The following is a 23,795-nucleotide window of genomic DNA, read 5'->3' as shown; positions in this document are numbered from 1 at the left end:
TTCTCCCCTAGAGGCAGAGGGGGAAACTCCAATGGAAGACACCCCTTTCAAGGCAGAGGAGGTCCATGAAACCAGGGTTCCAGAGATTCTTTCTCTGGCCAACCCTATCAGCTCTCCTGAAGCATTGCCCAACTGCTCACCTCGGAAGTGGTCGGGGGTCATTTCTCCTTGTACCCCACTGCCTGGCAAAAGATAATAACTAACTCTTGGGTACAACAGATTATGTCCAGAGGCTATCGCATCCCCTTCCATCTTTGCCCAGTCTCATCAAAAGTATTACCCAACATTCCACCCAGTCAAAGAGTAACAACAGTACATGAAATCCAAAAGCTGCTACAAAAAGGAGTCATCCAGACGGTCCCCCCAGACCGGATATTATCCAGTTTTTACTCAAGGTTCTTTTTAGTGCCAAAAAAGACAGTGGACTGGAGACCGATTCTGGATCTTGGTACACTAAACAAATTTGTAAAAACAGAGGAATTCTGGATGGTTACAGTTCAGTCTATCCAACCTCTTCTGGAAGAAGACAATTGGATGCACTCTGTAGATCTTCAAAATGCATATTACCACATGAAAATGGACAAATGCTCAAGAAGATACCTCTGCTTCTGCAGAGGAGCCAGTCACTACTAATTTCGAGCCCTGCCCTTCTGTCTTTCTACAACTCCCAGAGTGTTCACAAAATGCATGGCAGTGGTTATCGCTCACTTGCGACTTCAAGGATTCCAGGCATTTCCATATCTAGACGACTGGCTCCTTACCACCCCCACCAAGCGTCTACTGGAAGAAGCCCTGCAGTATACTCTCTTAACAGCTCGAAGCCTGGGAATCACTATAAACTGGGAGAAATCCAACACAACCCCAACTCTGTCTTTGGAATTTATAGGGGTACTGTTGAACACGAGAAATTGCACAGCATCCCTTCCAGAACACAGACTTCAGAAAATAAGACAACAAGTTCAACCGCTGCTCTGTCACCACAAAACCCCAGCTCAGTCTGTACTCCAGCTATTGGGGTCAATGGCAGCCTCGATTACTATTGTTCCTCTAGCCAGATTCCACATGAGACTCCTTCAGTGGCTACTTCTCGCTCAGTGGTACCCTCTACAACATCCTTTGTCTTTTCAGATAAGTGTAACTCAGAAATGCAAGCAAGATTTACTCTGGTGGACATCTCGAAATCCCCAACAATGGTCCCGCCCTTTCAACACCCATCAACCAATAGCCACGGTGACCACGGACACCTCCCCAATGGGGTGGGGGGTCTGTGTCAGGGAAACTCGGTCCAAGGCACTTGGTCGGAGACGGAGGCCCTTTTGCATATAAATGCCCTGGAACTGAGGGTGGTGCTTCTAGCATTGCAAGCATTTCACTCCATCCTTCCATCAGGGACTATTGTGATTCAATCAGACCACTTGTCAGTGGTCTGGTACGTCAACAAAAAAGGGGGTACCAGATCTTACCCATTATGCCGAGAGGTCTTCAGAATGTGGCAATGGGCGATAGCTTACAACCGCTTTCTAATTGCAACGCGCATTCCCGGGAATTCCAACGTGATAGCAGACAAATTGAGCAGGTGCATTCTACAGCCTCATGAATGGTCCTCAATTCTCTGATAGTGGCAAAAATCTTCAACCGCTGGGGCCAGCCTTGCTGCAACCTATTTGCCTCCCCAACCAACTACAAGTGCAGCAGCTACTTTGCCCTGATCCCCCCTCGGGACGGTCACCAAGGAACGCTCTAGTCCACGCTTCGCCCTCGGGACTTTTTTATGCTTATCCTTCTCTCCCAATTTCTAAAGAAAGCACGACAGTTGAAGAGCAAAGTGATCCTTATTGCTCCATATTGACCTTGACAAGTCTGGTTTCCCTTCCTCTGACCTCACCTGATAGATCAACCATGTATCCTCAGTCCATCCCCAGCATTGATCTCCCATCCGCAGGGTCTGATTCACCCCAATCTAACAACCCTGAAACTGACAACTTGGTTTCTCCACTTTCAATGACTGCCAAGCATGAAAACTTTTTGTCCCCTGTGCGCAATATTCTTATTGCATCTCATAAATCGTCCACCAGACTAATCTGTCTTAACAAATGGAAAAGGTTCTCTCTCTGGGCAGCAAATAAACAATTAGAACCCTTGTCAACCCCAGCCTCGGTGGTATTGGATTACTTATCACATCTTTTCTATTCTGGGATGTCTGCCTCTACTATCCGTACATTTGGCTGCCATCTCAAATTTTCATATTGGTTTTCAAGATTCTTCACTTATGTCACACAAACAAACTCTGTTTCTTGAAAGGGGTTATCCACCTAAAACCTCCCTTTAGAAAACCCGGACAGCCTTGGGATTTGGCTTTGGTTCTGCAAGCTGTAACAGCTCCCCCCTTTGAACCTGCATCTTCATGTGATGTAAAATATCTATCTTGGAAAACTTTGTTTTATTTGCCATCACATTGGCCTAGCAATTGTCAGAACTCCAGGCCTTATACATCAAACCTCCCTATCTTATCTTCCATAAGGATAGGGTATCGCTGCGAACTTATTCTACTTTTTTTTTTTACCAAAAGTGGTGTCAGGGCAATCTATCAATCAATCTATTGACCTTCCAGTGTTCTTTCCTAACCATTCTAACAAGGGAGAGTATTGCCTGCACTCCTTGGATGTTCATAGGCAATTACGATTTTATCTGGACAGAACAAAATCTACCCGTAAATCAGACCAACTGTTTCTGCCTTTTTCTGGACCTAGATGGGGTCATCCTGTATCAAAAGTTGCATTGGCTTCATGGTTGAGAAATTGTATAACCTTTATCTACAACAAAAACAATCTCACCTTGCCTCGTAGCGTCAAAGCACATTCTACAAGATCTATGGCAACTTCAGCAGCTTTCCATGCTAAGGCATCCCTCAATGTTATTTGCTCAGCTGCAACTTGGGCCACACCTCATACCTTTTATTCTTCGTTACAAATTGGACTTGGCCTCCAGAGGTAGAGCGTCCTTTGGCTCCATGGTGCTCAGGAATGTCCTTCCATGAGGGACACCCAGTAATACAAGTAGCTGGGGACTCTGCCCCATCAGTAAGGAATGAACGAAGATTAACAACATCATATAAAGAAGTTATGTCTTACCATAACGTTCCGTCTGTGTTGTTGTTCTTTGTTCATTCATTGATTCCCACCCTCTGTTCCCCGTACTCCTTTCTTGTAGGTCTGTTATGACCAGAGGTAGCCTCTACTTTTATCTATCAACTTGCAAACTCGATCTGAGGTAACAGGGAGCAGAGCATTCTGGGTAGGACCTTGGTTTGAGTGTTTTTGGCTGACGCAAGCTTGATATTGGCCGGCTCTGTTCCGAGGGCAGAACCGATAACCCATCAGTAATGAATGAATGAAGATCAACAACACAGATGGAATGTTATGGTAAGACATAACTTCTTTTTTTTGGTTTTGGAGAGTGATGATTCGTTGATGTAGGGTGATTTTATAGGTGGGGGAGTAATGTGAGATCTGGGGAGGGGGGCAGCAGGATTTGGGAGATGTTAAATGTTGAGAAGGATGTTGGCTGTGAGTTTATGGCCAGAATATGATATGCCAATGAAGTATGATTAGAACAGGATTCTGTTACTTCTGAGTTTCCTAATGTTGCTGAAGAAGGAAGACTTTGTGGCTACTCTAAATTCATAACTGATTACTTCTGCTTTGAGGAAGGAGGATTTTTTACAAAGAGTAGAAAGCTTCTTTTTTCTACAGAGTTGATCTGTATCGTAGTTCTACCATTTAGGCTTACTTTTGAATTCAGCACAATTGTGGTGGATGGTAGTATAATTTTCAGTTAATTTTATATGTGATGAAATAAAAATCTGTGGATTATGCAAAAGCAAGAGTAGCATCTTGATTTAGTTTGTATGGTAGGATGTGTAAGTTATGGATTGCCTGGGATATTGGTAAGATCTAGTCAATTTGCCTTAAAATAATCCTGAAATGCAGTGGGGTTTTTAGGTGGGGAGCCTTGTGTTAAAGGTGAAGGTTAGAAATAGGTAATCTGATTTAACCAGAGACCCGGTGACATGCAAGATGGTACAGGAGGGGTTGTAAGGACAGAATCACAGAAGTTTCCCATTTGGTGGAGGTAAGGATAGTTTGCTTTACGAAGCTAGTGTTTACAAATCAAGGAATATTGGGGGCATGTTGTTGGCTGTACAGGTTAGCTATTTGAGTGGTAATTAACTTTACCCACCATAGGAAGGATATTGGGCTTAACAAGTAACTTTTCAAGTTGACTTGCATCCTTAGCATGTTGTGACAGGGACATAGTTGGCATTAATGTGGTAGGTTGGTTTACTGTGGTATGGTAGGAGATGGTTTTGCTTAGCCTTTTAGATTACTTCCACAGGAAGGGGAGGACTTTTTTCCAAACCCAAATTTAATCAACATACAAAAATTCAATTTTAAGTTGATGGAGTAGAGTAGAATTTTATCAACTTCTCTGAAGCTAAGTAGAGATCCACCCCATGTCCAGCCAGTCCCACAGACCATTATAATAAGCCACGCTCAACCCAACACAATCCTGCCTACTTCCATCTCCATTATCACAATGGCCTTCTCTTCACCAGTATAAATCTCAGAAATCTTTGTAACCAAATCACCAATTTCCGATGCTTGGCTAGCACTCCAATACCCTGGCATAATTGTTTTGTCACTTAAACTTGGCTAATTCAAAACTTAAAAGATGAGGATGTCACACCCCCTGATTGTAATGTACTCAGAACTGTCAAGAAAGGAGAAAACCCAGGAGGCATAGATATTCTCTTCAAAATCAACCTAACAGTAAATCAAGTCACTATAAAACCCCAGATGTAAACAGTGCTGAAATCCTGATGTCACGTCTAAAGCTAAACTCCAAATCAATATGCATTATTGCAGTCTGTATCCCTCCAGGCAATAGTAGCAGTACTGCAGAAGACCTCTTCAACTGGGCATCCACTAACATTTCCCAAGAACTAATGATACTCTGTGACTTGAGCATTGACTGGCTTCAGGCAAACTCTGATAACCCCACTGCTGCTATAATCTTAAATGGGATAACTCAGATCATTAAAACCCTCCACAGGATTTAATAAAACATCTAATATACTGTCTCTCACAAACCGGGTCTTCACCTCCACCCTACAAAGTCCTAGTAGATACAGATAACCTGTCTGATTCACTTAGAGGACATCTTCCCACCTTTGATGTTAGAAACGTCTAACAATATACACAAGCAATTTCTTCACAACTAAGTAAGCAATTTGAAACATTTCTAGATAGACACTTAATAGCTCCTTAAGGTAATGCAACTGACCCACCTTAAAACCCTACCCTTAGATGAAGCTGTGTCTGATTTAAACAGAGTATTTCTCTTTATCCTAAATGAACTAGCTCCACTGAACACAAAGAATGTAGATGATTCCCACACCTTGGCTTCCCAGAGAAACTAAACAAACCATGCACCAAAGAGATAAAGCATGGAAACCGTGGACATTGAATAAATCACAGCAAAAAGTAAACCACTTTAGGCACCTTAGAAATATTGTAAAAGCAATGGTCAAAGCCAATAAGAAACTGGAAAGTAAATTTGAATATTTATAGGCTACTTGTAATTTGTCCAGAGTCTGCTGTGCAGTGTATTCTGTATGAGAAGAATAAATCCTATGGGCTAGGCTTGTAAAGGCTCCACGGCCATTAGCCTAGTACACACCTGTGAACCTATGAATGGTCAGATGTAATACCCACTGTCTGTCAGCCTGCAAAACTTAAGTTTGGATTGTTTTTTGAATCTCTGCCGAGTTCCAGACACCCCGTAGTAGTTGTCTTTTTTGCAGATTTGTGACTAGATCCATCTATACTAGTCCATTCTGGAAGTCCTTCACTATTTTTTTCAAAGTTCGGGAAGTGATTTTCTCCAAATTAAGAATTATTTTGTCATCAGTATATAGAGTGAAGTTTATTTGTATGTAGGTTTAATGTTGGATTGTTTATGAAAATGCAGATAATACAAGTCTAGGAATAGATCCTTGTAGAAGTCTGCCGAAAGGTTATATGTTCTGAATTATGCCACCATGTTGTATTGTGATCAAAAATATAAAAAGAACTATTTTATTGCAGTGTCACAATCTCAGAATTACTAGTGGTCCTTGGTAAAAGTGAATGGTTTACTGATTCAAAAAACATTATAATGAAGGTCTAGTTTAAGCTGACATTTCCATGGCTTTGTAAATATGATTGGTTACTGTGTAAGTAGTAGTCTGTATATTAAAACCATTTTGGAAACCAAGTTTGTCTTGACAAGAGACAATATTTAGATATGTAGTTTATTAATTGGTTGTAAAATAGCTTTTCTGTAATCAGTTTAGGTCATTCTTATGATTATAACATGCTGCCAGCTTTGTGGAATTGTACTGGCAGTAAAACTGAGGTTATAAATGTGGGGAGATGGTTTGAATATCTGTTGTGCAGCTAGTCTTAGAATGTTAGGGTGTAGTCTTGAGAAGTGTGATTTTAATGTCGGTGTTTCTAGTGCATGTTGTGTTGGCTTAGTTCTAAGACTGAAAAAAAAAGGAGCAAGGTAGTTTGTTAGCATCTTCAAGGGTAGAATTGAAGAACTGCATATTGTTGGATATCAGGGATGTGGAAATTTAAATGTTATGTTATTTGAGTTGTATGCTGAGGTTGCCTTGTTTGTCTCCTAAGTGGTCAAGGTTTTAAGAATGCCTTAAAAGTGCATATGGGACCCTAGAGTAGATATTTGCTTGATTCTGCTACTCTTTACTGATAGCTTCAAGGCACACCTCTCAACTTCTGATACTGATTAGGTAACGGAGATGCAGACTTCTAGGTGGAACAAATTGTTATCAAACATAAGGCAGTTCCTCCACTGCATCAGTACACTTACTGCTAATATATTTCTCAAGTGAGACGTAAGAGCAGCTCATGACTCCTTGAGAATTAGACATCGTTACTTGTTTTATATTGGGTGTAGAATAAACAAACCAAGAACTGCTGAAGGTAGTACCGCTTAAACTCTTGCTAAAAGAAAGATGTCTTGCTATTGGATAAGGAAATGGGCTTGGTCAATTACCCTTTAATTGGTTTGTCCAATCATAGGTTAAACAGGAGGTGTTGGCCCTAGGAAAGAATGCTGATTGGTGGAACCTCTTTTTATTTCATGGAGAGAAAGTCGTGTGTTTTTACAATCTGATGAAGGCCGAAAGCGCTCATCGTTTTACTTTGGAAAAGGCTGTTTTTGTCTGTTTTTATTTGCTATATTGATTTCACATTAAAGTGTTTTAAAGTTTGATATTATGGTTATCGCAAAGGTGTTCCTGTGGTGGTATGCTCATAAATTTCAATAGTCTTTTGTTTTATATTGGGGGTACTGATAGGGATAAATTGGGAGTGATGTATTAGCGAGAACTGATAAAGTGCAGTGTTATGGATATTGATGGGTTAACTTTAAAGTGCTACTTTAGAGGGCTGGTGTTAAGGTAAGTTTTAACAAAGAAAGGGGTAGTGAGGAAACGGTAAGGAAGTCCTTGGAGAAGGAACTTTTTGATGCACTAATTAGTGTATTAGGTAATGTAGATGGGTTGAAACTAAAAACTGCTAGAAAGCTGTATCCAAGCTAGAGTTTTTTTTCACTGTGTAATAACTTTAAACTCCTGTAGTGAAGGCCCATGCAATACATGCAAACAACCCATTCAGGACATACCAGTGTTGTAGCAGCATTACTTCAGAATGCCCATGACTTTTTGCTTTTTAAGTCTTTGAGTACATCCAAGCCAATAAAGCCAACCCCCCCCCCCCCTTGCTTTAGACATGCCATGTTTCTCTCTCTTTCTAACCCTGTCAGTGCAGCATAAGTGGAATATTGCATTAAAACATTGAGCTTGAAATTGAGCCTGATGTCTATAAGCGTTAGGGTGCCTGCAAGGTATCCTAAGTGATATCCAAACTAAAAGATAAAAAGATCACACAGGCAAACCATTCCATGAATATTACAAGAATGCTGCAGGCAAGCTAGCATCTTCACTGTGTAATACCCTAAACTTCCTGCAGTGGAAGCAGTTAACAGCAACAATGTTGTAGAAAAAATTGCAACTTAAAAATGGCAGAAGCAATCTTGTGTAAGGTTTAGACATTATCTTGTGTAAGGTTTAGACAGTGCAAGTGATAAACATTGCATAGATAAACTTACTAAGCTGGGCATAAATCCCTACGTCACTCAATGGGTTGCCAACTGGCTTACTGTCAGAACCCATACTGTAAAAGTAGCAGACTCCAAATCCAGCTCCAGACAAGTGACAAGTGGAGTACCTCAGGGTTCAGTCCTGGCACCGCTCTTGTTTGGCATCTACTACTCTGAAGTACAGGCCAACACTAAGGGACTCTGGCTAACAAAGTTCGCAGATGACTGCAAACTGGGAGCCATTACTGAATCCCCAAATGATGTGGATATTCTACAATAGGGCCTTACAGAAACAGATGCTTGGTGCCAGAGCCATGGGCTCCAGCTTAATGCCAAGAAATGTGTAGTTATCCCCTTTGGGAAAAACCATGTACCCATGAATTACCACATAGGTGGCAGTACACTAAACACTGAAAGTGTGATGAGAGACTTGGGGGCACAGGTGGACAGTGGTCTCACCTTCGATAACCACATCGCCACAACAGTCAGGAAATCCTTCTATGTGGCACACCTCCTCACTAAGGGCTTTTCATCCAGAAAAAAGGAGGTCATTGTTCCACTGTACTCGTCCCTCATTTAGACCCATTATAGAGTACAATGCCCCATTTAGCATGCACCTCACAAGACATCTGCAACAGCTGGAAAGGCCACATAAGTACCTCACTAAAAGAATCACAGGCCTAAAGCAGATGCCCTATGCTGACCGTCTTAAAAAAAAACAAAAAAAAAAAAAAACAAAAAAAAAAAAAACTCCAGCTATACACTGTGGCATATCCTCTATTCAGAGGCGATCTCTGCTTAACATACAAGGTCATGTCAATCCCTGAGCTGTTGGACATGCTCCACTTAAAGAAATCCCAATCCTTCTGAGCCACATGCTCCAGGGATCTAAACCTTGTCATCACAATGAACAAAACATGCTGGAGGGATAGGTTCCTGACCCAGAGACTCCTCATACTCTGGAATAGACTGCCCATACATGTCAAGCAGAGTGCCTCCTTGGCCCTCTTCAAAAGGAACTTTGATGATTGGATGAGAGAGAGGAAATTCACGCCGGGGATCACGTTAGTCGCCCTGCTAGACAGGGGTCCAGGGAAGTAAATATTGTGGGAAGAAATATCCAGGGAATTGTTATGGCTAGGCTTGTATAGGCTCTAGGGCCGATTAGCCTAGTGCCAACCTATGAACCTGTAAGTGTATTAAAAACAGTAAAATAGCCAAAAAGCAGTACAGTATAAGAGTAGCAGAATCTACAAAAATGGTCAGTGGACAAAAGGAAAAAGGCATGACAACACCAGTAGGAACATTTTTGTGTGTGTACTCTAAGAGAAACTTAGATGGTTGATTGTGGCTGTGTGAGGTTTAAAAATTACCCAATCAGGCAGATGGGGACAATAGAATTATGGCAGTACCACTCTGATTGTTGTCACAGGGAGCAACAAGGCTGTATGTTGGCACAGGATTTAGCCGCAGGTCAAGGGTAATCCATGATCAGATTGTGAGTAAACCAGCACAGTATGGAATAGCTTCCTAGTATTTATACTCCTTGCCTTGCCACATAGAAGCCTGACAAGGAAGCAAGTTTTTCTGGTACCAGGGAAGTATTAGCTTGAGAGATAATCAGTTTCTTCACAAAGCCAAGGAATTAAAAGTAGCAGTAATCTTGATTGTTGCTTACTCTCCCAAAGAGTTTTGTTTTATCCATTTCTGCAGTGTTTGCAAAGCCCTTCTCTTTCAGTTAACTTGTCAGAAATGCTTGATTCACTCTACCCATCTGGTGTTCCACTCAATATGTCTAACTGTATGGCTGTTTCACTGGTTGCTAGTCTAAAGAATTCTCAGCCATAGCAGGTTTCAGTCATGTCCTGTCAGCAATCTATCTATCACTCCTAAGACTAGCAGAGATAAATGGAAAGGATTTTCCATTTAGACTTGTGCCATGAACACTGATCCTTTCGCCTCTTGTTCCTGATTTGTATGCCCCAGCTGGCTGTCTTCTGCTTGGTTGCACTATTTTTCTTAAATGTCCCCGGTAATGTACTTCTAGGGCTTGGACTTCACCAGTAGTAGGTCGGGCAGGGGAAGTGGATAAGGAACAGCATGCAGTGTCACATATGCTGGTTCTGCATATCAGGGGACTTTTTGGCATGTCCTAACTGAGCAAACCTAGTGTCATTGCTCGCATCATCTTAAATCAGTTAGCACTGGTATCCCTCAGATGACATTGATGATGTATTTGTGATTATGGCATAACTGCCATCGCTGGGGATGTCAGACACACAGGCAAATACTCCATTCCAGATTAGGTGATTGGGCAGCTGTGCTCTTTCACACTCCTTCCTACCTCCCTCCCTCCTTGACTCCTCCAGTGCTTGAATCACTAGTCTGTCACTGATCATCTGGATCATAGCTGTTTGACATCTCTAGTCCTTCTTTCAGAATTATTTGATGCTGGCCATGTCTATATATTTTTTTTTTTTTACTAAAAATCCTTTTAGCTGCTATTTCAAACTCAAACTGTGTAATCTTTCCATGTGGCATTATTCTTTAGCTACCATTTATGGACTCATCCTCCCCATGGTGTATTTATTTGAAGTTGATAAAGCTGCTCTCTTCCCTCCACACCTGCTGCTTCTGCAGAAATTCTTGATTTGAAGGCATCATTTCTTATAGCAATAACCCACGCCTGGGTGTGGGTAATGCGGGATTTACCCACGGTTGGCGTGGTTTGGTCCACAGGGCGATGCCCGAGGGACCAAACAAAGACAACCGTGGGTAAATCCCGCATTACCCACACCCAGAAGTGGGTTATTGCTATTATACTACGACATTATTTAAAAGAAATAATTACTTTTCTTAAATAATGGCATTGTATAATGCCTCTTTGCTGCCCTTCCGCAGCTGTCTGGTATCCGCGGCAGTTCTGATGTACTGCGCATGCCTACGCAGTACATCAGCGTTGTGGCCAAAAGCAACGGAGAAAGCAAGATCTCCGTTGCTTTTTACTGTTTCGCTATGTTAAACCCATTTAACATAGCGAAACAGTAAAAAGCAACGGAGATCTTGCTTTCTCCGTTGCTTTTTTTTTAAAAAAACTGTCTGTCTCGGACATCTGTTGCTTATTTTAAAGCTGTCTCGCTATGTTAAACCCATTTAACATAGCGAGACAGGTTTAAAAAAAAAAAGCAACGGAGAAAGCAAGATCTCCATTGCTTTTTACACACTGTGTCGCTATGTTAAAGGAGTTTAACATAGCGAGACATCTTTAAAAAAAGCAACGGAGATCTCCGTTGCTTTTTTTAAACCTGTGTCGCTATGTTAAACTCTTTTAACATAGCGAGACGGTGTTTTAAAAGAGACTTATACTAATGGAAAAAGACCGGGCGACCAGACCTTTTTCCATTAGTATAAGTCGATTTACACCGTGCATGCTGGCCAATCAGCGTGCACGTTTTGGAATATTAATGGGGGGTCATGGTATAAAATGCAATTGCTTCAGCTGGGTGAATCTCTGAACTACAGCCAAGTGTGTGATCCTCCTTGTGTTCTTACTCTCTAGAGTTTGTCTATTTGCTGTCTTACTCTCAATGCTCAGTGCCTAAAATGGATGCAGTGACTGCTAAACAGTTAATCAGTTTTCTTCTACAGTATTCTGACCCAGGAGAGTGTCTCTTTCACTGCACGGATGTTCGTAGGCAGCTCAGGTACTGTATATACCGAACCACAACTTGAAGGAAAGATGATGAGTATTTTGTTTTCATTAGTGATGAGTAGAAATGCAAAGTGGTTACTAAACAATGCTTGTCCATATGTTTTTCTAATTATATTGTCTTCTGTGCTGGGACAGTTTTACCATGTTTTCTATCGGAGGTTGTCTCTACGTTCCATTCCAACAGAAATCTGTCAAACAATATTTACAGCTGCTACTTTATCATCCCTGAAAACTGTTGCGAGACATCATAGATGGGTTATTTGCTGCAAGGATTATTAAGGGAATGTTCCCAAAGGACAGCTATACAGGAGGATTTAGCTGGGATCTGTCATAATTGTTCCCAAAGATGAAGCTCTGTGAATACAAGTACAAATATGACTCCTCATAATGGTGAATCTGTGAATAATACTCCAGCTGCAGAAAGCATCATGCCTCTGTTCTCTCTACCTTCTGTCTTTGTCTTGGTCCATAAATGGTTTGTTCTCATTAGCCTTTAGTGTTGTCCATCTTTTTCTTGCATTGCATAATAAGTCTGTGTAGTTCTGCTTGGATGTTTTTCCTTCTGTTCATATGAGTGGCTTTACTTTTCTTGATTTGGCAGTCCTGTGGTTTGTGTTGCAGTAATTTACCAATTCTGTAATAAATTCTTTGCAGTGTTTTTTTTTTCTGTATGTGCTTGTTACATTGTGGAAGGATGCTGTGTTTTGTTCTGCATTAATTGCTCTCACTTTTCATGTTGAGTGCATTTTTTTACAATAATATTGCTTAGCTAATGTTCTCTGTATTTTTCTTCATAATTGTGCTTGTTTACATTTACATTGGTATCTGTTTTTATTTGTTGTTCATTTCTTGTTTATGTTGATGCTGAGATCCTTATTGTACTTCATTTGTCATTGTGTTCTGTATTGATTGTATGTGGTGCTTCATTATTTGAACTTATTATTTATTTGTGGTTTCTACATAGTATGTTAATTTGTTTAGCTTAGTTGCCTAAACACTTTTCTTTGCTATGCTCTGGTTTTATATCGACTTTTGGTTCTGCTTTGAATTTACTTATTTAGAGCAAACACACAGATTGGAAAAAAGACCCCCTATTTTTCAAATTTTTACTTGGTTAGAGAAGAAGTATTTTAAAGTATATGTCTTGAGCAACCCAAAAATATGGATATTATCAGAAGTCAGTAATTGCACAATAGTTGAAACTACTGAAAGCAAGAAAGTGATTAACAGATATAGAAAGCAAGATTAAAATAGACGATTCCATTAAAAACATATTGTGGGTGGGTGTGGGTGTATGTAATGTGTGTGTGTGTCTACACACACTGATACAGGTACTGAAACCAAGTTACTGACTGACTGCAACAAAATTTGTCATGAACAGATTAGCTTGGACGACACTTGCTGATGCCTCGCGGCTGGTCTTTAATTCTCTTGGTGGTGAGGATATTATTGCATCAGTGTCATAAGATTTGCTGTGATCAGTTTGCATTCCCAACAAATATAAAATACATTTTTCCAGACTTGTCCTTCTCTAGAAGGTGACCCCTGTATCTTCTGTTTTTCACACATCTCCCCTTATTTGTAGGTTTCTAGAAAATACCAAGATGTACACTCAGAGTCATCCTGGTTAGGCATCTGTCTTTGACCAAGTGCGTATGGTTCCCTCTTGCTATGACCTAATTTTCTGGACAGGCATCTCCATCTGAGGGCATTCACAAGTTTACTATCTCACCCTCTCTTCATTCAGACCTTACCTCCCCATGGTTGTCCACACTTCTGACGATTGCTAGAGTCCCTGCTCATCTGGGAAGAGTGATCAAAGTCCTCACATCTACTTGGAGACCTAACATAAAAATAAATGATAAACAGAAGTAGATGTTTTCATTGTGGGATGCAGTATTGGGTGTAGACCCTTTCACAACCCAAGTATCGGTTATTTTTAGACCATTTGTCTCAGATTTTTGAGTTTTGTTATAGCTACTCCTAGTTTAAATGTCACCTAGCAGCCATCTCTAGTTTTTACTGTGGTTTTAATCATTTGTTCGTGGCCACCTTGAAAGTACGTGAAGCATTTTTCAAAGACACTTTTTGCTTCTTTGGCCTCATTAAAGAATCTTTTCTCTGGGAATCTGTATTTGTTTTAGAGAATTTAGCTTGCCACCCACAGAATCTGCAGCTACAGCTCATTTATTTATTTATTTTTTTAAGCTGTTTCTGCTGTCTGCCACTTCAGCTAGAAGATACTCTTGAGTTTCAGGCCTAGCCTGTTCTCTCTCCTCATTTAGCCTTCCACAAAGACAGCGTATCCATGAGACCCAGCCCTTCTTTCATGCTCAGTTAGCAACTGAAATTAATTCAAACCATTAATCTGCTTGTATTTTTTCCTGCCATGGATGTTCATAGGCAGCTTTGATTCTGTTCAGACAGATTTAAGCCCATCAAGAAAGGTTTCTAACTTTTTTCTTTGTAAATGGCTGTCAATTGTTTCCTTTTTTTTCGCTACCAGAAACCTAACAGATCATTAGTATTAGAACCTTGAACTCCTTCTGCTATGGCTATTGCTACATTACAGGCATTCTTTGATGGCACATCATTGGATGGTCTTTGTGGCTGTGTGAGCATCACTGTTTATGCAATACACTGTAAGCTGGATGTGATTTTTAAATCTAGGTCTTCCTTCAGTACCACCATGATTTGTGGTATTCTTTCATGATGATCAACATAGGAGCTTGAAGATGGAACTCCAGTCAAAGAAAATTCTGCACGTTCTGTAATGCTGGGGCTGTATAGGCTGGTGTGACAAGTGACCCATAAATAATGCTCTTCCTGTATGCTTACATGCTTATAGTTCCAGTTTTGTTTGTTTTTGCGTCACATGGATTTGGAGATGTAGAGGGGAATCCTTAAAGAGCCCAGCCTTATGGTTAAAAGGGTATGAGCCAGACAGAAGGGGAAAGTTTTGATTGCCAGGTTGACTAAATCATTCCAGTCTTAGTCCTCTGGTTAACGAAGATGGTAATTCTAATCCAGCTCTACCATTACAATAAGTATATAGCATGCATTTTGTTGTCTGCTATGCGGGGTGTTATGTGATAGCTCTTACAAAGCTATTTGCAATTCTGGAAGTACATATGTATGTGTATGTATGTATGGGGCAAAGGCTAGGTTAAGATGGTTTGCAGAACTCTCTGAACAGGGAGTTAGAAGCTGTGGAGTAGAGGAACCTGACAACTGCAACTGTACATGGTCTCTAGAGGGAAACCATGGAAGGCGTGTGATCTGGCTCCTAGTTGGTAGTGTTAAGACTCATAAATGTGAGACCCTTGGCTACGAAAGGTTGAGGCCATTTTCACTGAAATGCAACAAATGCTAGATCTCCATGTGAAAGGTTTAAAGCATTTTTGTAAGCCTCTGCTGCACTCACCCCCCCCCACACACACACACACACACACACACACCTGTCCTCCTTGTGTGTACTAAATTCCATAATAAGGGAATACTCTGAGATTTCAGTTTCAGATTTGACATGCATTCCCTAATCTCGCTTAAACTTTTTCTGTTCTGATGATTGTATCAGCAGTACCCCATGTGATCTCGACCCGTGGCATTCAAAAAAAGGAACAAAAAACAGAGAGTAGAACTTGATAATAAGAATGGTGAATGAATAGTCATAACTGTCAGCACATGGGACTTGCCTTGAAATTAGGAGAAATTATTTTTCTTTAATTTTTTTTTTCTTGTGACTATCCGCTGACCTTCTGTTTCTTCTGATTTTTCTTGTGACTATCCACTGGCCTTCTGTTTCTTCTGATTCCCAGAAGAGAACATTGTGCATGCAGTCATCATGGTTTACTTTTTTGTGTCCCTTTCCGTACTGTATCCAACCAGCATCTGTTACACAGAATGCTCACAATGCCTGGTTCCCAAGCTTGCAGTCATACCCTGGCAAAAGCGAATGCTGCTAGTTGAACCTGTACATCTTGGTCCTTGTACTGCATTTGCTAGCCACTCAGCCGCCTTTGGGTGTCAGTATCATAGCAGACTGAGCTGCCTCCCTTGCCAGTCAATTGGGAGTGTCTAAATCCCATCCTTCCCATCCTTATTCTCTAGCATCTGGGTTGCTGATAGATCTTGATTATCTGGGTCATTGTCAGGGCTTCATGGTTTTGCTTTTGCACCTTGGACTCTGATTATGTGAAGAATTTCCTTAACTGAAGGGACACTCGAATATAATTCTAGGGAGACAGGCCGTCAAGAATGGGTATGATAAACAGAGAGCAACTAGAGGAGTGTTCAAAGGGAGGGGTAGATTTACATGGCTTGCTTAACCTGTTAGGCTGGATGACATTTTTCCACCAGCTTACTTGCATGTATATTTGTATATTCTGAGTTAGCAGCTATTTTGATGGTAACCAGAACTCTTTAAGCTCTTGGCAGAGCTAAATTTAGAGCAGAATTTTCCCACCACTGGTTGTTTCTAAATTTGGTCACTCATACCACTTTGACTACTGCGGTGGTGGTGCTGCGGTAGCGTTGTCGCCTCACAGTTAGATGTTGCCCGTTCGATTCTCAGTTAGAGCGTCTTCTGTGTGGTGACATGCGTGAATGGGCGTTCCTTCGTTGAAGGTTGTGCGTTAGGCCCGGCAAGCCAGTACGTAAAAATCTACTGCCAATCATTGCCGGACGGGAGTTCCACTGTGGCGACCCCTAACTGGGAAAAGCCGAAAGACACAAACAAATGGTGTATGTACCACTTTAGGCTTAAGACTTATCCAGAAGTAGGATTTTTTTGTTTCTTTTTGTCATAATGTTAGTAGTAACATGTTTTCTTTTCTTTCAGGGCTTTTGGTTTCACGCAAGAAAATCAAGAACTTTACTATCAAATGAGCAAACTGTTTTATTCTGGTGAGTATTACTGTAAAGTATTTTTGATTAAATTACAGTCAATGAAGTGCTGATAAATTAGCCATTTGTTCATGTTTTACCCAGCAAGTTGTGCAATTTATTTGTTAGTAACCTTATGCATTTCTGTGTCCTTCACTAAAGTAATTCACAAGGCATTTGTCAGAATTTATCTCGGGTTGTGTATTTTCCCTATGATATTATACCATTGTTGAAGTAAGATTTATTTTGGGGGGGGGGCTGGGGGTAAGTAGGGGAGGAGGTTCATGCCTAGTCATAATGAGTTTCTATGAATTGAGTCAAACAAGTACTGAGTATGTGAAGGTACTATACATCCCAGAATGCTTAATTTGTAAGAATGGGTTCTTCCTGTGAAACATATTGGACTAAGGGCAAAGACATTAGGACTGCTGGGCCCTTTCTTATCCATAATGTAGTCCACTGCTGTCCCTCTCCTGTTATGAGGATAGTTGTGTTATACAAGTGTGTGTGTGTGTGTGTGTGTGTGTGTGTGTGTGTGTGTGTGTGTGTGTGTGTGTGTGTGTGTGTGTGTGTGTGTTTACACACACATTCATCTATACTTATATTTATATATGTTGTTGTTCTTTCGGCTTTTCCCGGTTAGGGTTGCCACAGCAGAACTCTGGTCCGCTAATGATTGGCAGTAGATTTTTATGGTGCCTAAGTGCCAGCTCGATGCCCAACCTTCAATGAAGGCACACCCATTCACGCATGTCTTTCGAATGCTACTCGACCACTGGTAGGACATGCAGACTCCACACAGAAGGCGCTCCAGCCTAGAATCGAAATGGAGAACCTCTTGCTGTGAGGTGGCAACACTACCACTGCACCACCGCAGCTTTCCTATAAAAAGATATATGTATGCAAATAATAGTATTAATAATACGGTTCTGCAGTTTCTCAGCTACACAGCTTGTTGAGAAGTGGCATTGCTGTTCAGATGTATAGAATGCTCAAGTTTGCTAATACTGTTATAGTAATCAACCCTAAGTTAATTATAACAATTTAGTAAAGGGGTCACTGTGGCCATGGTTATGCACCTGTGGACTATTTTATATATATATATATATATATATATATATATATGTATAAAACAGCGTGGGGGTGGAGTTCCTCATGTAAAAATTATTCTGTTTCTTGTTTTTAATTTTCTGTGCAGTGGAGGGTGTCTTGGGAAGGTTTGTGTTGCTCTGTTTTGTTGCTGTTCTTTCGGTAGTGTAGATGAGGAATGGATGAATTTAGTTTGCCAGCTGTGAAAAGAAACTTGTTTTGTTTCTTTTTGTGATAAGAATGCACTAACTGTTATGTGTATGTGATACATTTCAGGTGTTGAAGTATATGTTGGTGAACCGTGATATATTTGTGAGCACGCCCACATGTGTTGCGCTTACATGAATAACAGATGAATGGGCAACCATCTCAGCCAAGGTGGGAGAAGATAATTGGGGTCACCACAGAAGAAAGACCCATTCTTAGAGATCTAATGTTGTGGTAAACAAATACCATTTCTATCTCATAAGTGTGGATCCATCCCCTGCAACTTGTATGACAGAGTTCCAAGCTGTTCACATTGGGTGGACCCCTGTGAGAACATTAAGCAGGATCTTGATGTAGCAGTAAGATACAGTTGGTAATATATTACACAGGTATTCAGGCAAGGCCATGTAGCCACTACACAAATATCATGAAGGGCTTCATTGTTATTAAAGGCAACCAAGTAAGCTATAACTACTGTACTGAGCAAAATGAATTTCTGTTAATGGTTTGCCATGTTTGAAACAGCAAACCTTTTATGCAGTCAGCTTACCTTCTTAAAAGGGTGAGTTTTGGGGATTTTATGGCCCAGGGACTTAACAGAAAAGGAGACAAAAACATGGACTTGACTTTGCCCATATATTTCTGCAGATATTAAACATCATGTAGTCTAGCAAGTATTCCAAATGGTTAGAGTAGGATGGAAAGACAACTGGCAAATGCTTGCACTGGTTTAAATTCGACTCCACTGTGATTTTAGGCATAAAAGTAGGGCAGGGCCTAATGGACACTATCTGTGTGAAAGAGTAGGTATGGTGGTCTAGCAAAAAGAGCAAGAAGACTTCTTATAAGAACAAAGTAATTTCTGCCTCTTATTATGTAATTTGTTTCATTTAATGTGGACATTGAAAATCTGTTAACCCTGGATCCTTGTCAGTTTGGCTTTGTCAAAGAAAGGCACTGCCTCTTTAACCTTATTTTGTTTGAAAAAGTCACAGAAGCAGTGGATAGTGGTTTCCTAGTATGTACAACATGTTTCGATCTGGCCATGACCTTTGACACTTCCCATACAGGCATTATTGATAAACTTGTACATTTTAATATAAATTCTTAGGCTGTACTGTGGATAACAGACTGGTTTGTCTGATAGAACTTATGGTTAGAATCACATGTGGCTAATTCTGGAAGCGGAAAAATTGCCAGTGCTGTGCCACAGGGCTCATTTTTAGATGTAGTCCTATTTGGCATGTATTTCTCAGATCTTCATGCCCACAGTTCTGTCCTGTTATATAAGTTTACAGAGGACCGTAATGGATCCAACACGGTTTAAACAATTGGTAGTAAGGGATTTAAGCACTTTTTATGGTCAATTCTTTATATTTTGAACATTGCGTCTCTGCAGTATTTCGGAAAGCCTTCTATATGACTCGTCTAAATTCCAAAGGATGTTTTCTAAATCCAAAGAAGTCTTGATTGTCCCTTAGTCATATCTCATCTGATACATTGTTGAATATAATGATTGCTTTGGCATGTATTTGTTTAAACATGTCATTCAACTTGAAAGTCATCTGGGGTGCTAATGTGACTTATTTATGTCCTTGTGTGTCCACCACGTCTATAACACAATTCTGTGTCAGGCAGAAGTAGCACCATTGACACTTTCAGGGTAGACCTAGATAGTTGATTGGGTAGTCTCACATTCTTCTTGGGTCTGTCTTGTATTGCCCCCTTGAGGCTGACGGGAACTCTAAATATGGGTTATTGGCTATGCTTGTAAAGGTCTGTAGACTGTTGCCTGTTACTTGCTTTTTTTTTTTACAAGAAACATTTTTATTGAATTATCATTTATAGCACAGGTAATTATATATTTATATAAATGAAATCAAACCATACAGACATATTTTCAGTTGCAAACATTATACATCACTTATAATCTGTACTGTCATTGCTAAACGTTATATAGCTCATTCAGTTCCTGCCTTCCCTTAAACCTTGTTCCTTCTTCGAAAAATTACTCTGCATGTATTATTCCCAAAATTCCTGTGTTTTTCTATGTATTCTATTCCTACCCTTTTCTAAAAATTCCACTTCCAGTTATTTTATCAGTGTTACTATATTCACTGCTTCTAGTACAGTTGGTGTAATCTTTGATTTCCAAGTCCTAGTAGTTGCTTTTTTGGCAGCCACCAGAATTAAACTCAGCAAGGCCTTAGTGTATCTAGGCAATTCTAAGCCTGTATTATAGCTCAAAAAGTTTTCCTTAGTTGCAGCAATTTGCTAACCCAGTACTTCTGACCGAGAAGTCTGCTAACTTATTACACTCCCAAGAAATATATTACCAGTTACTTCTTTCTTCCCTGTAACACCTCCAACATTTGCAATCTACCCAAGGAAAAATTCTTTGGAGTCTGCTTGGGGTGTAAAAATACATATGCAAATACTTCCAAGCAAAGATTCTAAACCTTCTAGACTTTGTTAATTTTTGTGAGCCATGCATATATCCTCCCTTTCTTTCTTTGTAAATATATTATCCACTCTCTCTTCCAAATCCTTTCTAGCCTCCTCTGATTCCTATAGTTGTTATGCAGTATTTTATATGGTCAAATAATTATACCTTTAACAGCAGTTTCTGTTCTAGATTCTACTAAAAGCTCTGCCAGTGCTAGTCTACATCCTTCCATATCACTGTTGCAGTATTCCTCACACTAGGGATCACCTGCCAAAGCTAGGCTGACATTGACCAGTATACCAAAGTCTTAGGATGGTATAGGGACATCATAAGTCACATGTATGCTCTCCAGTCATGGCTTAAGGCATAAAGGTGACTTACGGATGTACCTTCCACAGAACACATTGCCTCCAGCCTGAACTCCATCTTCAGTTGTCGGTCTGAATGCTCCTTCATCTGCTGGTTACCAAGCTGTTTTAGGTAAGTGCCCCATTGGGATTTTTCATTTTATCATTATCTTTTCTTTTGGTTGTAAGGTTACATGCCATCCAGAAAGGGAAAATGCTAGTGTGGGGGACAGATTCCCCATAAGGTTCATCACGATCAATGTTTGTTTTGCTTAGGTGCTTCTCATGACCATACTACATGTCCTGTGTAGCAGGCGTTTGTCCCTAAAACTCTTTATAGTCTCTTCTCCATATTTGTCTACTTGGAAAACCAATGACTTAAATTGGTGCAGGATACAATGGCAGAATCGTCTTGGCCCAAGGGTCAGACGACTGCTAAGAAGATGGGCAAAAAAGTCGGGTCAGATTCTGCTGCTGTACTGCCTCCCCTGGACATCTCCCTCAAGGCTGGTGAAAGCCCAGAGGATCACCCAGATTGTCCATTGAATTCGTCTGCCATGACCACTTTGGAGGCTGGCGTGGATCCGATGACTTGCACATCTTTGGAAGCTTTGTGGACATCCAATTTGTATGTTCAGGGGGAACCACAGCTGATAATATCTGAGGGACCAAGGGGTGTTCCGCAGATTCTTGTTAGAGAGGAAATTCCTACTATGATTGAGTGTTGGCAGGGGTCTGAACCCCCCCAAACATGTTTAGGACAGACATCTCTTTAAAGAAGCAGCAGAAGATTAAGCATATGTGCCCTGCTCCTAAGGATCCTCAGTGTGAATGGCAGGATTTTACACAGGGGTTCATGGTTTTCAAGCCTCTTCAGGGAGTCTCTGTTCCTGCCCCTCCTTGGTCCTCTACTCCTCTTAAGAGGCCCAGGGAGCAGGACATTTCCAATGAGGACGTAGACTCTGATGAAGAGTCTTTGGCCTATTTCTGTAGGATTCCCTTTCCTTTGGATTATGGTTCTGAGGAAGAGGACTCTGTTAGTCCAGAATCTCCTTTTGAAGAGATTTCCTTTGGGGATAGTTTCTCTCGTATGATGAAATTTTTCAAGTGGGACTGTACCCAAGTTTCTGAAGTACAGAAGTGTGGTACTATCAAGTCCTCCAAATGAAGTCTCCTAAGCCCTCTGCTGTTCCTTCTGTTCTTGCTGCTGTGTTGGGACAGTTTTTCAGCAACTTCTCATACTCCTGATTCCCAGCCCCCTACTCCTAAAAAAAAAACAGGTTTTATAAGGTGCCTGATGGTTGTAAATTTCTGTGTCCCTTTCCAGACCCACCTGTTATTTCTGCTTCTTCTGACAAGCCTTCCAAGCTTCTGCCTTCTACTAAAAAGACGGCAGGACCCTGAAAAGATTGGGCAGAAAGGTGTACACTGCTGTTACTTTGGCCTTTATGGCTGTAAATTACCAGATGCATATGACTATAGGTATATTTTAGCTCTTCTGTCTCGGGCTTTTCAAGTTATTTCAGACCTTCCAAATTCTGAGGGAAAGACTTCGGCAATTTGCTAACCCAGTACTTCTGACCGAGAAGTCTGCTAACTTATTACACTCCCAAGAAATATATTACCAGTTACTTCTTTCTTCCCTGTAACACCTCCAACATTTGCAATCTACCCAAGGAAAAATTCTTTGGAGTCTGCTTGGGGTGTAAAAATACATATGCAAATACTTCCAAGCAAAGATTCTAAACCTTCTAGACTTTGTTAATTTTTGTGAGCCATGCATATATCCTCCCTTTCTTTCTTTGTAAATATATTATCCACTCTCTCTTCCAAATCCTTTCTAGCCTCCTCTGATTCCTATAGTTGTTATGCAGTATTTTATATGGTCAAATAATTATACCTTTAACAGCAGTTTCTGTTCTAGATTCTACTAAAAGCTCTGCCAGTGCTAGTCTACATCCTTCCATATCACTGTTGCAGTATTCCTCACACTAGGGATCACCTGCCAAAGCTAGGCTGACATTGACCAGTATACCAAAGTCTTAGGATGGTATAGGGACATCATAAGTCACATGTATGCTCTCCAGTCATGGCTTAAGGCATAAAGGTGACTTACGGATGTACCTTCCACAGAACACATTGCCTCCAGCCTGAACTCCATCTTCAGTTGTTGGTCTGAATGCTCCTTCATCTGCTGGTTACCAAGCTGTTTTAGGTAAGTGCCCCATTGGGATTTTTCATTTTATCATTATCTTTTCTTTTGGTTGTAAGGTTACATGCCATCCAGAAAGGGAAAATGCTAGTGTGGGGGACAGATTCCCCATAAGGTTCATCACGATCAATGTTTGTTTTGCTTAGGTGCTTCTCATGACCATACTACATGTCCTGTGTAGCAGGCGTTTGTCCCTAAAACTCTTTATAGTCTCTTCTCCATATTTGTCTACTTGGAAAACCAATGACTTAAATTGGTGCAGGATACAATGGCAGAATCGTCTTGGCCCAAGGGTCAGACGACTGCTAAGAAGATAGGCAAAAAAGTCGGGTCAGATTCTGCTGCTGTACTGCCTCCCCTGGACATCTCCCTCAAGGCTGGTGAAAGCCCAGAGGATCACCCAGATTGTCCATTGAATTCGTCTGCCATGACCACTTTGGAGGCTGGCGTGGATCCGATGACTTGCACATCTTTGGAAGCTTTGTGGACATCCAATTTGTATGTTCAGGGGGAACCACAGCTGATAATATCTGAGGGACCAAGGGGTGTTCCGCAGATTCTTGTTAGAGAGGAAATTCCTACTATGATTGAGTGTTGGCAGGGGTCTGAACCCCCCCAAACATGTTTAGGACAGACATCTCTTTAAAGAAGCAGCAGAAGATTAAGCATATG

The 23,795-nt window shown here is 40.8% G+C and overlaps 1 protein-coding gene across 1 annotated transcript in view; it reads left to right on the top strand.

Moving 5' to 3' along the window:
• PDSS1 (decaprenyl diphosphate synthase subunit 1) overlaps positions 1–23,795 on the top strand; it is a 1,043,091-nt gene that overhangs the window by 104,710 nt on the left and 914,586 nt on the right. The window contains exon 2 of the mRNA XM_044064551.1: positions 16,779–16,843. Coding sequence (XP_043920486.1) covers positions 16,779–16,843 — 65 coding nt within the window. The remainder of the gene's footprint in view (positions 1–16,778; positions 16,844–23,795) is intronic.

The sequence above is a fragment of the Protopterus annectens genome, chromosome 3.part0, assembly GCF_019279795.1.
Source record: "Protopterus annectens isolate FY-2018-M chromosome 3.part0, PAN1.0, whole genome shotgun sequence".
Classification (NCBI taxonomy): Eukaryota; Metazoa; Chordata; order Ceratodontiformes; family Protopteridae; genus Protopterus; species Protopterus annectens.
The sequence above is the reverse complement of the archived record's forward strand: the minus strand, read 5'-3'. Positions and strand labels throughout refer to the sequence as shown.